The 14,437-nt window shown below is 40.3% G+C and overlaps 1 protein-coding gene across 6 annotated transcripts in view; it reads left to right on the top strand.

Annotated features, from left to right (window-relative positions):
- The window catches only part of CHD7 (chromodomain helicase DNA binding protein 7), a 135,288-nt gene extending 121,195 nt beyond the window's left edge, over positions 1-14,093 (top strand). For 4 of the 6 annotated variants that reach the window (XM_061448411.1, XM_061448410.1, XM_061448412.1 and 1 more), the window contains 13 exons: positions 1,047-1,176; positions 1,450-1,522; positions 1,735-1,789; positions 2,510-2,738; positions 2,897-3,105; positions 3,247-3,924; positions 4,343-4,503; positions 6,117-6,344; positions 6,579-7,022; positions 7,602-7,823; positions 8,773-8,913; positions 9,381-9,485; positions 10,260-14,093. In XM_061448411.1, coding sequence (XP_061304395.1) covers positions 1,047-1,176; positions 1,450-1,522; positions 1,735-1,789; positions 2,510-2,738; positions 2,897-3,105; positions 3,247-3,924; positions 4,343-4,503; positions 6,117-6,344; positions 6,579-7,022; positions 7,602-7,823; positions 8,773-8,913; positions 9,381-9,485; positions 10,260-11,213 — 3,629 coding nt within the window. In that variant the 3' untranslated portion in view covers positions 11,214-14,093. The remainder of the gene's footprint in view (positions 1-1,046; positions 1,177-1,449; positions 1,523-1,734; positions 1,790-2,509; positions 2,739-2,896; positions 3,106-3,246; positions 3,925-4,342; positions 4,504-6,116; positions 6,345-6,578; positions 7,023-7,601; positions 7,824-8,772; positions 8,914-9,380; positions 9,486-10,259) is intronic. The other 2 variants (XM_061448413.1, XM_061448415.1) reach the window with 2 other exon arrangements.
- Positions 14,094-14,437: the final 344 nt, after the last annotated feature.

Here is a 14,437-nt window from a genome sequence, read left to right as displayed (position 1 = left end):
AGTGTCAAAGTGGACGGTGGGCTTAACCTCTGCTATTAATCTGTACAAGTGCCTCCTGGGCTTTGTTCCAAGCAATATTTCACAAATGTCAGTGTTGAGAACTCCCGGCTCCCTTGAGTGGGATGCAGCCTTGTTAACTTTGAAAGGCTGGGGATGCAGAGCTGGCATGATATATACAGTGAGCGATTCCTGATTATAATCCCAATTCTCTGGAGGTTGCAGAGGTATTCTCAGCAGCCCAGCCTGACTAAAGGGGAGAATGATGGCTTATAAAACCTTTCATGATTACAGTTTGGCTTCAGGCTCTACAGCAGTTAGGAGCAGTGTGTTGTAGTACAAATCCTAATTGAATTGTGCTGTTCTGCCTATGTACAGCAGCTCTGTGTTGTGGGCTCAGCTGAGGCAAGTCTAGTCTAAAAATCATTTTCCTGCGGTGCACTGTTGGGATCTGCCATTTTCCATCTAGTCAACTTGGGCAGTAAAAAAGCAAACAGCAGTTTGAAAACCATAGAGGGAACAGTGTCATCTTACTGACATGCATCATCCTAAACCTAATAAGACAGGTTCATTGGCCCTACGTATAACCCATGTATACAGCATTTTTGCAGCCTACACTGAGGGTTCCAGCAGGGCTGGAGCTATAGAAAATGTGCGTGTGTTTCCATTCACATCTGCATGTTTCCAGTAGGGAGTACTGAATGTGGAGAACCACTGTGAAATTCATATAGCAAACTTAAAGAAGTTTTTCACTTGTGAAAGATTTTTACTTTACCTTATAAAGACATTAAATTCACAGCTTTCTTCAGTAGCTGCTATTTGTTGATGCTGTTGATGTGAAAATGTTTCTATGCGGATGGAATTTACCACTATGAAAAATTTCATTACATGACTGAAATGGTTGTTTTCAGCATGGTGACAGCTCCTTTGGTTTTATTTAAATCAATTAATCCAGAAGATTTTACTTCTACTGCCTAAACCTATTCTGTTCGCAGTTGGTCATAGCTTTAAAAACAACCAAACACATTTGTCTTGCACTCTGCATGCAGGTTATGAGAAGTACAATTCTATGAGAGCTGATCCAGCACTCTGCTTTCTGGAACGGGTTGGCATGCCTGATGCAAAGGCCATAGCTGCTGAACAGAGAGGGACAGACATGTTAGCAGATGGTGGTGATGGGTAAGGAGGACATGAAAAAATTAATAAATTTATTAGCATTGTATATGTTGGCATGAGTTCATGTGTCGTATCTTGCTTACATCTTGCCTGAGGTTCTGAAGTGATCATATGATGTAAAAAGTACATAGACTTGTTGACACAGTTGAGCATGAAACATAAATGTGTACTATACCATACTGCCGGCTTTTGTAGCTTTCTTGCTTTTGTCCAGAAAATCAGCCCCTCTCAAAACAAATATGTTTCTTGAAAAATTGTCTTTTAAATATTTTATAGTGGTGAATTTGACAGAGAGGATGAAGATCCAGAATATAAGCCAACCAGAACTCCTTTCAAGGATGAAATTGATGTAAGAACTTCCAACTTTCCGTAATTGCAAATGCATAAAATTGTAATTGATTCCCCATGTTTATTTTAAAGTGCAGTTCTTGAGAGCTACTAGATAAACACACCTTACAGGGACTGGTTGCTGCTGTGTTTGAGAGATGACGTATTTTTCTTGTGAAATGGTAACATATGGTCAAAACTGAAAACTAAAATAACTTCTGTCTTCTCCCTAAGGAATTTGCAAACTCGCCTCCAGAAGACAAAGAGGAGTCCGTAGAAATACACCCAAGTAAGCTATAGCAAAGAAATTAAAAAGGCAAAAATCAACCATTTAGTGAAAGGTGGACTGTTAATATTGGCGCGTGAGGGGAGAGATGGTGGGTTGGGAAAGCACCACAGTAAACTTCTTGCTGCCAAATCTCTTCATGCTTCATATCTTTCAAAACCAATTATTTAATGTCTTTGAATAATTCACATTATGGCTTTCTGGGTTTCTAATTACATAGTAGAAATTGTGATGATAAAGACGGGATGTTTCATAATGCAGCCGTTGATGTTTTTGCTGAGATAGTCTTGGAAGTTACAGATATGTTGTTTCCTCACTTTAGAGGAAAATTGCCAAGTTTAAGTGAGAATAGTAGAATGGGAAATCATAAGCATAGGTGTTTCCTCAGAGGCAGAATGATCTTCTTAGTGTAATATATTTAAAGATGCATTAATTTAAATACTTACGGTATTCATAATACATTTGCATTCATAACATTGAATTATAATGCGTGATGGTTACATCTAAATGCTTCACAAGCATTTCTGAGTTTGTAGAATTGGATGGTTTGATTGTATTTTTTTATCTCCTACCAATGTAGTTCTCCTATTTCTAATTTGTAGTGCACAAATGTTAATGAAGCATATGATCTTACCTGATAAAACAGGACTCTAGTTATAGCCATAGGAACTTTGAATATTTAGTGGTGGTTTTGCTGAGCAAAAATACTTTTCTATTCTCTAGACAAGCATGGCGAAAGTAATTCTGAGTTAGGCCAACTCTACTGGCCCAACACTTCAACCCTGACTACCCGTCTGCGTCGCCTCATTACTGCTTATCAGCGCAGCTATAAAAGGCAACAAATGAGGCAAGAGGCACTAATGAAGACTGACCGCAGGAGACGCCGGCCTCGGGAAGAAGTGAGGGCACTGGAAGCAGAAAGGGAAGCTATAATAACTGAAAAACGACAGAAGTGAGTTTCTCAGTGGTATTTCTTCAAATCTTATTTGAGCTTTTGTGTCACCAGTGCCACTCTTCTGTTTTGAAAGAATAAACTTAAGGGCATCCAAACTAGGTTTGGGACTCTTACTTATTCACTGTTCTCATTTCTCTTTCTTCTTCCTTGACTAGATGGACAAGAAGAGAAGAAGCTGATTTTTATCGTGTAGTGTCTACTTTTGGAATTATTTTCGATCCTGTAAAACATCAGTTTGACTGGAATCAATTCAGAGCATTTGCCAGGCTTGATAAAAAATCCGATGAAAGTTTGGAGAAGTATTTTAATGGCTTTGTGAATATGTGTAGACGAGTGTGCCGGATGCCAGTCAAACCAGATGATGGTAAGTTTTAACTGACCGTAGAAATAACATAACTGTGAGGAGAACATGGGAACTGTTGAAACGTCATTACCAGGTGTGATGATTTTGAAATGGGTGTACATCTAGTCGATGTTTAAACAGCACACATTGATGTCATTGCAGAACCACCTGATCTTTCCACACTGATTGAGCCCATCACAGAAGAGCGTGCTTCTAGAACTTTGTACCGCATAGAACTGCTGCGGAAAATCCGTGAACAGGTTCTCCATCACCCGCAGTTAGGGGAGAGGCTAAAACTTTGCCAACCAAGCTTGGACCTGCCAGAGTGGTGGGAGTGTGGTAAACATGACAAAGACTTACTGGTTGGTGCTGCTAAACATGGAGTCAGTAGGACAGATTATCACATTCTGAATGATCCCGAACTCTCTTTTCTTGAGGCTCACAAAAACTTTGCTCAAAACAGAGGGACTGGCAATGCAAATACTGTCTCTTCTGTAAACCCTCTGGGTGCTGGCTGCAGTCAAACACCACCTGTTGTACCATCCACACCCGTACAAGAAGAAAAGACTACAGAACAAATGGAGTCTAAAGTTGAAGGGTCTGAAAATCCAGCAGCCAAAGAAAAGTCTGATATCAAAGAGGAGACAGATATTGCAGATAAGGACACTAAACCGGACTGTGATGCTGAACCTGAGCCTGGCTCTGTTAAATGTAAATTGAAAGACATAGAAATGAATACAGATGTAGACCCAAAATCTATTTCTGAGAAAGGTTCAGAAGAAGATGAAGAGGAGAAAATGGATGATGATGATAAATCAGAAGAATCCTCCCAGCCTGAAGGTAATGCGTTGATCAGATCTATTCTGTGTGCTTAGCATGAGGCCCACAGCTGTTGTGGCTTGTGCCAGCTGGTGAGTGGCACACAGAGAGCCATTATGGAGCTTGGGATGGGCTACATGTAGCAGTTCTTCTGCCCTTCCGCATATCAGGTGGCTAGATAAGCTTTCATGAAAGCCATCCAGCATCAGCAGGGTATTCCCCCACAAGGGATGATTTCCAAGATAGCTTACTGAGCCAGTGAGCATGGTCTGTGTGCCAAATGCATAAGGCTACGGCTCTGCTGTAGTAATTTCTGAACAAAAGCCTGAGTTACAAATGTTGTGTCAAGACTGGTGGTTTTAACCTGTCTAGCTAGTTAGGTTGATATTGGGTGGTTGGGAACTTCTGTAGTTAATACCTGATTGTGGTTGTTACTCAGCAGGAGCAGTTTCTCAGGGTAAGAATTTTGATGAAGAAAGCAATGCCTCTATGAGTACCGCAAGAGATGAAACACGCGATGGATTCTACATGGAAGATGGGGATGCCTCAGTGGTTCAGCTGCTTCATGAGAGAACATTTGCCTTCTCTTTCTGGCCTAAGGTTGGTTAGGGGGAGAAGGGCTTGTGTCTTTTTTCAATACAGATAAAACAGGGTAAATGTGGAGTCTGCACTTTGAGTGGGCAAGGGACTTTTTACTGAGAATGATTTGTGGCATAGCATTTTGTTCTTCAATTTCAGACAAATTAGCAGAGAAAATGAATTGGTCTACTGTAAATAGTGTCCTTTGGTTAAAACAAAAACTACTGACAAACACGAGTTTCTCATAGGCTCCATAACTGTATGTCAGCAGACTTGCACCTCCATTGATGGAAGCAAGCTTATAATTTTGTATTAAAGATTTTGTCTGCAGAGCAATCTGCACTGTTGAGATCAAAGATTTTTAAGATCACCTTTTTATTTAGGAGTGAGGAGATTGTAAAGAAGTGTTCCGGGGACCTACATGATCTAAACTGTTATGTAATGTTGACAGATGTAATTGTATTAAGGTATCCTGCAAACAGAAGCAGCAGTTTTAGATAGGATAAAGCTATATCTTATTTTGGTAACAGTGTAGGAAATTATCTAATAGAAAATGCTTTGTTTTTTTTTAATAGGAAACCCTGCCCTTTCATAATAAATCCATCCATAATTTAGTACTCTCTTTTGCAGTAAGGGCAGAGGGAAATAAAGTAGTAATAGTCTTAAGCTTACTAATCACCGTAACCGGGCCATCTGGTTTGGGACAGGGGGGCAGGGCAGGGGGACCTTGCTCTTAATAGGCTTATTACTGGGGAAAGCAAGCAGTCTGTTGCAGCTGCTGAGATTTGCTAGTGGCTTTGCACTGTTTTGCTGTTCAGGAAGCTCACTGATGCTCGTATTCCCTAACCAGCAGTATTTCTCATAGGTTGGAAGCTTCTACTACTTCAAGCAGAGTAGTGTAGAATGTGCTTGAATACTGAAATGGAAAAAATGAAATGATACTCATCTTCTTTGCTTTCAGCATGTATTTTGGAAACATGGAGTGAAATCTTACTCCAGTTACAGTGTAAAAGTAAACCAAAAAATTCTGTGTAGGTTCAGTATAAGTAGACTAATAAACATAATTAGAGATTTTTAGAGTACACGCTTCAGTGAAATTTGAAGTGATAATGGGCGTGGAATGAAAATTGACGTTCATTAGATGTCCCTAGGTTGGTGCCCATTTCATAATGTTGAACTTTATTAATAGTGACGCTAATGAGGATCCACTTCCTAGGACAGAATTGCAGATTCAGCCTGTTGGATCTCGAGAACTGCAGCTTTAAGATAGTGATTGCATATGTTTTGATTTTCCCTACCTAACTAACTGTTGATTCTGCTGACTGCTGAAGTTTTGAAGTGTAAAACAGTACCGAGTTTCTGTTAGATTTGTCAGTACATTGTCATACAGAAAACTTGATCTTTCTCCTTCCCCCAGTGGAAATGCAGCTTTTAAATTCTGGTGATGTTTTATTCTACAAAATTGGCTGCGTATTAGCTTCTTGTAAGGTGACCACTTTAACCTGACCTGAAAGAATATTTGGTTTTGAAAGTATTTCTTGCACTTTGGAAGCTGGAATGTGTCATTACACTCATTTGAGTTCAAAAGGCAACTTTCACACTGAAGGTTCATTATTTACTTTCCCTTTACGCAGGACCGAGTAATGATCAACCGATTAGACAACATCTGTGAAGCAGTGCTGAAAGGGAAGTGGCCAGTAAATAGGCGCCAGATGTTTGATTTCCAGGGGCTCATACCTGGGTATACTCCAACAGCTGTGGACAGCCCTCTACAAAAAAGGAGCTTTGCAGAGCTCTCCATGGTTGGTCAAGCCAGCGCCAGTGGCAGTGAAGATATTACCGCTTCTCCTCAGTTATCAAAGGCAAGACTGCATCTTTTTCTTGCATAAACCATTTTATCTTGCATGCATTTCTTTTGCATAATAGAAAAAATACAAAAATAGCATTTCTATACGTAAAATAGGAAAAATAAAAAAAGCGTTTCCTTGAATAAAATGAAGGCTTTGTTTTCAGAGTTAGATGTTTGCACTTTTATTGCAAATTCAGCATAGCAAACTGAGCTTTGCTAATGTTTGGAAATGCTCATTTTTCATTAGGAAGATGCACTCAATTTGTCGGTTCCACGTCAGAGGAGGAGGAGACGAAGAAAGATTGAAATTGAAGCTGAGAGAGCTGCCAAAAGGAGAAATCTTATGGAAATGGTTGCCCAGTTACGTGAGTCTCAGGTGGTCTCAGAAAATGGACAGGAAAAGGTTGTAGATTTATCAAAAGCCTCACGAGAGGCAGCAAGTTCTACCTCGAATTTTTCGTCTGTTACTTCAAAGTTTATCTTGCCTAATGTCTCCACACCCGTGTCTGATGCCTTTAAAACTCAAATGGAGCTGCTGCAAGCAGGTCTTTCACGCACACCCACAAGGCATCTACTAAATGGCTCTTTAATAGATGGAGAACCGCCCATGAAGAGGAGGAGAGGAAGGAGGAAAAATGTAGAAGGGCTTGATCTGTTATTTATGAGCAACAAACGGACATCATTGACTGTAGTAAGACAGCAACCTTTTTGTCTCATATTTGTTCTTCTGTGTCTAGTACTTTCTGAATGTGAGTTTAAAAGTGTCATCGTGATCTCCCTAATAGTAATGTGCAGTTTTTATCCAGTTGGCTTTTTCCTTTGTGTTTAGAGCTGCTACTTCTTGTGAGCAATGTTTTGTTTAGTTCAAAATCAAGTTTTTACTCTAGCAAATTGTAGCTGGTTTAAGTAGCTTGTACTTTCAAAAAGATGTTTGTTTGTTTGTTTCCAAAACATACTATATTTATGACAACATACATTTTGAGGCTTAAATATGTCTTTCTTACTGTGTAGGAAAGTGATGGTCTTGAAGGCCATTAACTGGAAATACATGAAAACCACTATGTCTTTAGCTGTATGTTCTTTACTATTCAAGGATGCTAAATTTACCAAATTCCCTAATGCTGTGGTATTTCTTTACATAGTGTGAATATTTAAACCCCATTTGTGTATGCAAAATGTCCTTGAGCATTTAGCTTCAGTCCCTGAAATTATTTCTCACAGGTAACTATTCCCTTGAAGTGAGAATTAACACAGACGTTAATGTTTTCAGGAGGATGCAGAAGTGACCAAAGCTTTTGAAGAAGATATGGAAGCCCTGCCAGCAAGGAACATTCCATCTCCTGGTCAGTTGGACCCAGACACTCGCATCCCTGTAATCAATCTAGAGGATGGGACCAGGCTGGTTGGAGAAGATGCTCCTAAAAACAAGGATTTAGTTGAATGGCTTAAATTGCATCCTACTTACACTGTAGATATGCCAAGTTATGTACCAGTAAGTATGTGATTCTAGAAGTGTTCTTGTATTATATTAATCCAGAAGTTAGTTTTATGGAGTTCAAAATCAACTTCCCCATGTTTGGGCATAGTCATTGGATTTTGTAACTGTTGGTTTTCAGTAGGGGTTTTCTCTTTAGGCACTCTGTTTATAGTAAAACACCCAAGTTAGTGGCATTGGGATGTATGGGTTGCTTTTTTTTCCTTAATACCTGTATACAGTAACGTGTTAACACAATGTTCCTGTCGAGTTCTGCAGAATTTCTTTATCTGACAAGAAAAAAGACTTTCCTGAGATAATTTAGAATCATAGAATAGTTAGGGTTGGAAAGGACCTTAAGATCATCTAGTTCCAACCCCCCCTGCTATGGGCAGGGACACCTCACACTAAACCATCTCACCCAAGGCTCTGTCCAACCTGGCCTTGAGCACCACCAAGGATGGAGCATTCACAACCTCCCTGGGCAACCCATTCCCGTGCCTCACCACCATAACAGGAAAGAATTTCTTCCTTATATCCAATCTAAACTTCCCCTGTTTAAGTTTTAACCCGTTATCCTTGTCCTGTCACTACAGTCCCTAATGAAGAGTCCCTCCCCAGCATCCCTATAGGCCCCCTTCAGATACTGGAAGGCTGCTATGAGGTCTCCATGCAGCCTTCTCTGCTCCAGGCTGAACAGCCCCAACTTTCTCAGCGTATCTTCATACGGGAGGTGCTCCAGTCCCCTGATCATCCTTGTGGCCCTCCTCTGGACTTGTTCCAACAGTTCCATGTCCTTTTTATGTTGAGGACACCAGAACTGCGCACAGTGAGTGAGGTCTCGGGAGAACGATTTGAAGCTAAAGTAATTGGCCTCTTGAAATGGTTCTATGAAAGGGTTCCATGACTGGTGATTTTTGTCAAGAATGTGAAAAACAAAAAAATAATCTATCTCTCTTCTTTCCAGAAGAGTGCAGATGTGCTGTTTTCCCCATTTCAGAAGCCGAAACAAAAACGACACAGATGTCGAAACCCTAATAAACTGGATATAAACACCTTGACAGGAGAAGAAAGGGTACCTGTTGTAAATAAGCGAAATGGAAAGAAGGTAAAAATTAAATTAGTTCAATGGGGGGCTTTAACAGTGTCTTTGCATGTGGAAAGCAGGTTTTCTACTCCCAAGATTTCTTTTTCAAAGTTTAGTAATTTGTCACTGGCAGTTACTGGAATGTACCACCCAGTTCCTTTAATTCTTTTTGTGCTCTTCTGATGTGTTCTTATAACTCTTACTTTTTGAAACTATATAGCACGGGTTTTTTCCTTATTTCAGATACTAATTTCATTAGTAGGTCTGCCTAAGCTGCAGCATTTTACTTTACTTTTAAAACATGATCATCTCAATTCTAGTATCATTAGGTGGTTTCCATGTAGCTTTCCACAGTCTGAACTGAGTCTTTACTGCTGTCCTTCAGAGATGAAAGTGCACAGATAGAGAATGTCCATATAAATAGTTGTTTGGATTTGTTTGTGGTGGTTTGCTTTGTTTGTAAGTATTAACCCTGTCTTTTGCGTTAGATGGGTGGAGCTATGGCCCCTCCAATGAAGGACTTGCCAAGATGGCTGGAAGAAAATCCTGAATTTGCTGTTGCTCCAGATTGGACTGACATTGTTAAACAGTCTGTAAGTGAAACTGTCATTCCGTGCTTCACTGTAGATCATGGGATGGAAAAGTTGAAGGCTGTGTAAATTGATTATTAAGTCTTTACTCATAGCTGGTTTTGAGCTGATGAAATTGTATTGTCTGAGTGGGAGTTACCCAGCTCAGGGAGGATGGTGATAGGAGGCTGCTGCAGAATGGACTTGAAGTACACTCCTAAAACCAGCTACAGTAAGGCAGCCTTTGGCATTTGTTTTGTATTATTTTTTTTTCTTATAAGCAACAGTCCTTAATAAATGCAGGCGTTCATATATTAGGAACTATTAAAGAAATGCTTGTCATATTCCAAATAGAATTTATCATCTTGGTAGCAAGTACCATCAAAGGATTATGTTTTCTGCCCTTTATTTTAAATGAGTTGGTTGAATAAAAAGGGTACAATTCTGCAAATACTTCGATAAAATATACTGTAGCACAGTATGAAGTACAAATCTATAAATTCATAACTGCAGTATATCGGGGAGGATTTTTATGAAGCTACAGAGTTTCAGCATGTGTGATTTACTTATCTGTTTAAATGTAAAAAATCTGTGACTTTGCTTTCTTCAGGTATTTTTTACATGTTCTACTGCCATTCAGTTCAGTAGCTAGCTAGTCAGGATTTGCCAGGGCTGGAAAACAAACTACTTTAGCAGTATGCTGAAATCCGTTCTGTTTCTTCTGTCATCATCAGATAACTGCTGAAAGCTATAAAGGCTAATGGAGAATAAAGCTTGTTTTTTGTCTTCCCTTTCCAGGGTTTTGTTCCAGAGTCCATGTTTGACCGTCTTCTCACTGGACCTGTTGTGAGGGAGGAAGGAGCAAGCAGAAGAGGAAGAAGGCCAAAAAGTGAAATTGCCAAAGCAGCTGCAGCAGCTGCTGCTGTAGCATCAACTTCGGGAATCAACCCACTACTAATGAACAGTCTGTTTGCTGGAATGGACCTCACAAGCCTCCAGAACCTACAGAACCTGCAATCTCTCCAGCTTGCAGGCCTCATGGGCTTCCCGCCAGGGCTAGCAACAGCTGCTGCTGCTGGGGGGGATGCTAAAAATCCAGCTACCGTGTTGCCTCTGATGTTGCCAGGGATGGCAGGATTGCCTAATATGTTTGGACTAAGCGGATTGTTGAATAACCCGATAACGGCTACTACTGGAAATGCCACTACTGCTTCCGGTCAAGGAGAGACTGAGGATGGCACTTCAAAAGCTGAAGAGAAGAAAAATGAGAATGAAGAGGAGAACAAAGACTCTGAGAAAAGCACAGACACTGTTTCTGCTACTGACTCTGCAAATGGATCTGTCAGTGCTGCTACTGTGGTGACTACCGCCACTGCCACCACTACCACCACCACCAACACTGGATTGCCCACAAACCCTCTGGCCTTCAATCCTTTCCTGCTGTCTACCATGGCTCCTGGCCTCTTCTATCCATCTATGTTTCTACCTCCAGGACTGGGAGGATTGACTCTGCCCGGTTTCCCAGCATTAGCAGGACTTCAGAATGCAGTGGGCTCCAACGAAGAGAAGGCTACTGACAAAACTGAAGGAACTGCCTTTAAAGATGAAGAAAATCTCGAAGGCAGTGATGCAGAGGAGAGCCTTGATAAAACTGCAGATTCCTCCGTTTTAGAAGATGAAATAGCACAGGGTGAAGAATTAGACTCACTTGATGGGGGAGAAGAAATAGAAAACAATGAAAATGATGAATAACCAGTACCAGTTACAGTAAAGTGTTTTAAACTTTTGACAAGTGGTAGTCCTACTGTTTACACTCACAGTTAATGTCCATACTTAGTTTTTATAAGCTGTTCTGTAACATAGTGTAGCAAAAAAGAAGTTCAAGTCATGTTATACAGATGTGTCAAAAGGTATCTTGGTCATTAAGTATTGTGCAGTGCATTATTTATTATCCCTAGGAGAGATGAAATTTGAGAGGTGATCATGTCTTTTTAAGGAAATTGACATAATGCTCTGCTTTTTTGTTTGTTTCTTTTTTTTCTTTTGGTACCATTGGTATTATGAATTAAGCAGCAATTTGCAATCAAGTGGCACTAATAGAAGGAAGTGCTGCTTAAAGGAAGGATGAAGTTATGTATTTAATTTTTTTTTTTTTTTTTGCTGTGAAGGTCAAGATGGAATTTACCACACATATCGTACTCGCGCTTCATTTTGACTGCATGGGAGTTCACCCGCTCACGTGCGCGCACACCCCCACACACACACTCTCTCTCTGACAATCTTCATGATAGTGTGAATGTCTCTGTCTTGAGACGCAGCAATAATAAGGCAGCTGTTGAATGTGAAGAGTACCTTTTGGAAATTAACCCGCGGAGGAAGGTTCTTACAGGATAAAGCTACAGTTTAATCGTCTCGTGATCTTGTAATGCACTGGTATAAAGCAAAAAGAAAAAAAATCAGGTACCTTTTTTAAATTAAAGGACTTTGTTACTTTAGCCACAAAGCTAAACAGCATTACCTCAACTCTAAACTAGCCTTGAAGTTTACAGACATGACTTTGTAAATGTATTGTTTTTCTTTGTTGTGATGTCTTTTTATTTTTTTTCTTTGGAAACTGCTATCATGTAAGATAAGATGTAAATTGCTGCCAACTGTAGTAATGATGCTTTTAATAAAAGTGACCCATGATATGCAGAGATGTAATTATAGAAGGTAGTGTTTAGGGACATCAGAATTGGTGTTCACTTTCCATATTTGCATTGTGGCTTTTTTAATAGCGTGGGGTTTTTTTGCTATATTCTTTATAGATTAGAGGCTGTAAATGCTGAACTGGTTGTCTTCAGGGGGCTAGGCAAGAAGAAAAACCTTGAATTACCTTCATATTTTCCACTCTGAGTAACTACAGAAATGCACGCTAAAAACCCTACTTTACTCCTTCAAAGGGGCATGAGAGACTGAGAATACTTTAAAATGTGTTCAGCATGTGATAATGTGGTACACTAAAGAACAAAAGGGCAAAAGAAAAATGAGGCTTTAATAGGCACAATATCTAGGTCATTTATCCTTGGTTAATGGGTAGAAAAACACAATGCTGTAGTGACAGCAAGGGATACAAAGGCTCTGTGGTATCCTGTAGACCAGAGCTTGTGATGCCAGAAACCACTGTGTCAAACAACCTACATGAAACTAAAACTGACCCACTTTTCTTAAAAAAACAGTGCCTCTTCTGGAGAGTTACCGATTTGTACCCTTTTGTGACCTTTTGATATTAGAGATAATGTGCCATTTGAGGATTTCTGTTTTCAGTGTTGTCACCGTGACATGCACGTACACAAGCATCTCAAGAGTGAGGATAAAAGGCTGGATTTGCAGTGGAGTACATGAAAAATGAGCTATTTGAGTGGCCAGCTGTGGGTGGACCCCCATCTTTAATATTATCTGTGCTTTTGGGATGCTGGGGAGCTGCAAACCTTGCTCTCATGTCAACTGTGAATTTGCACGAGAGCTCAGATAGAAAAGTCTTGCAAGGCCAAAATTTGGTCCTGAGGGGGACATCTGAAAAGGGGTGAACTTGGCCAAGAACAATTCATGAACGATGAAAGTGAAGGAGAAATGAAGGCTCAGGAAGTGAGTTCTGTGTGAATGAATCGCAGGCAGGCACTGTTAAAGTGAATAGATGTCAGGATGTCTTGTACTGCCACTTAAATAGATCGTACAGAGTTAATGAAGGTCAGGAAGGATTCCCCCCACCATGTACATCACTGAACGGTTGACAAGGTGCCTCTTTCTAAAACATCACATGCAGACTGCGACAAAAAGGGAGAGGCTTAAAGCCAAGGTGCAGGTGTGCTACATGCTCTGTTGGATTTGTTCAAGCTGTTGTTTAAGTAAGTCAGTTAAATGCCTTGTGTCTTATTTTTCCTTCTACCTACAGAATTCCCACTGTAAAAGTTGGTAGGTGTTTCCCATTGGCTGTATTCCAGCCATTTCATTTTGTAGATAAATTCAGTTTTATAATTCCCAGCAAAGATTTACACAGACTGATGACATCGTTTGGGAGGACCCTTTTTAATTGGCAAGACTAGAAGTTATATTGTTAAATGCCACACTGTTCTTGTCTGTCAAAATCAGAGGGATACTCTAGTAACCGCCTATCTCTGCCTATAGGTTTTTGGTGCGGAAACATCCAAGTCATGGCACAGGGTGTCCAAGTGATCAGTGCACCTTACCCCTTTTATAGGTGTTCCTCGATAATGGTATTGTTCATCTGCCTTTTCGTAATCCCAGAAAAAAACAAAACTGGAGAACTGTTGCAACAGAGCGAATGCCATGGCAATGCGGGAGCCTCCATGCTCTGCTTATGCTTTCCAACCAGCCTTGCTTCCTACAAGCCAAACGGACCACTCACGTGTTGAAAAGAAGGTGACATTTGATTTTTTGGAAGGGATATGGGCCCCTGGTATGAAAAATGAAGTGGGGGGATTGCCATCTAATGTCCGAGAAATGTATTACATGAAAATCTGAAGGTTTTTCTTTGATTTGACACAGAGATTTTACATGTTAATTATTGCAAAGATTCTCACAGAGTTTTAAAATGTGTCTAAATGAATAAAAGCTTACGTCAGATGCTTAGTTCAGATACTATTCTGCACTTGATTCACATCTGGACCACCCTTCTTGTGCATCTTAATGAGAAGCCTTCTGTTTGCCACCAACCATTTTGTGTTGTACCTCCTAATGGTCATGGAAACGTTAATAAGGTTATCAAGGAATACAAATGACTCGTCGCTTTCAGGAAGAAAGCACCTGTGTCACAGTGCAGCAGTGGTCTGCATCTGAACACAGCCTTTCCTGAGTGCATGGTGCACAGTCCTGCCAAGGGAAACAACCCAACAACAGCAAACCTGATCAGGCTGGTAACAATGTTTTTAAGAACTGGACTGTAAAGGAGAACTGGTTCAAGTACGAGTGTTGAA

The sequence above is a fragment of the Pezoporus flaviventris genome, unplaced genomic scaffold (genome assembly GCF_033815535.1).
Source record: "Pezoporus flaviventris isolate CSIRO_AGI_PZ_B2104156 unplaced genomic scaffold, CSIRO_AGI_Pfla_v1 ptg000007l, whole genome shotgun sequence".
Lineage (NCBI taxonomy): Eukaryota > Metazoa > Chordata > Aves > Psittaciformes > Psittacidae > Pezoporus > Pezoporus flaviventris.
This window is presented reverse-complemented; position numbering and strand designations above follow the sequence as displayed.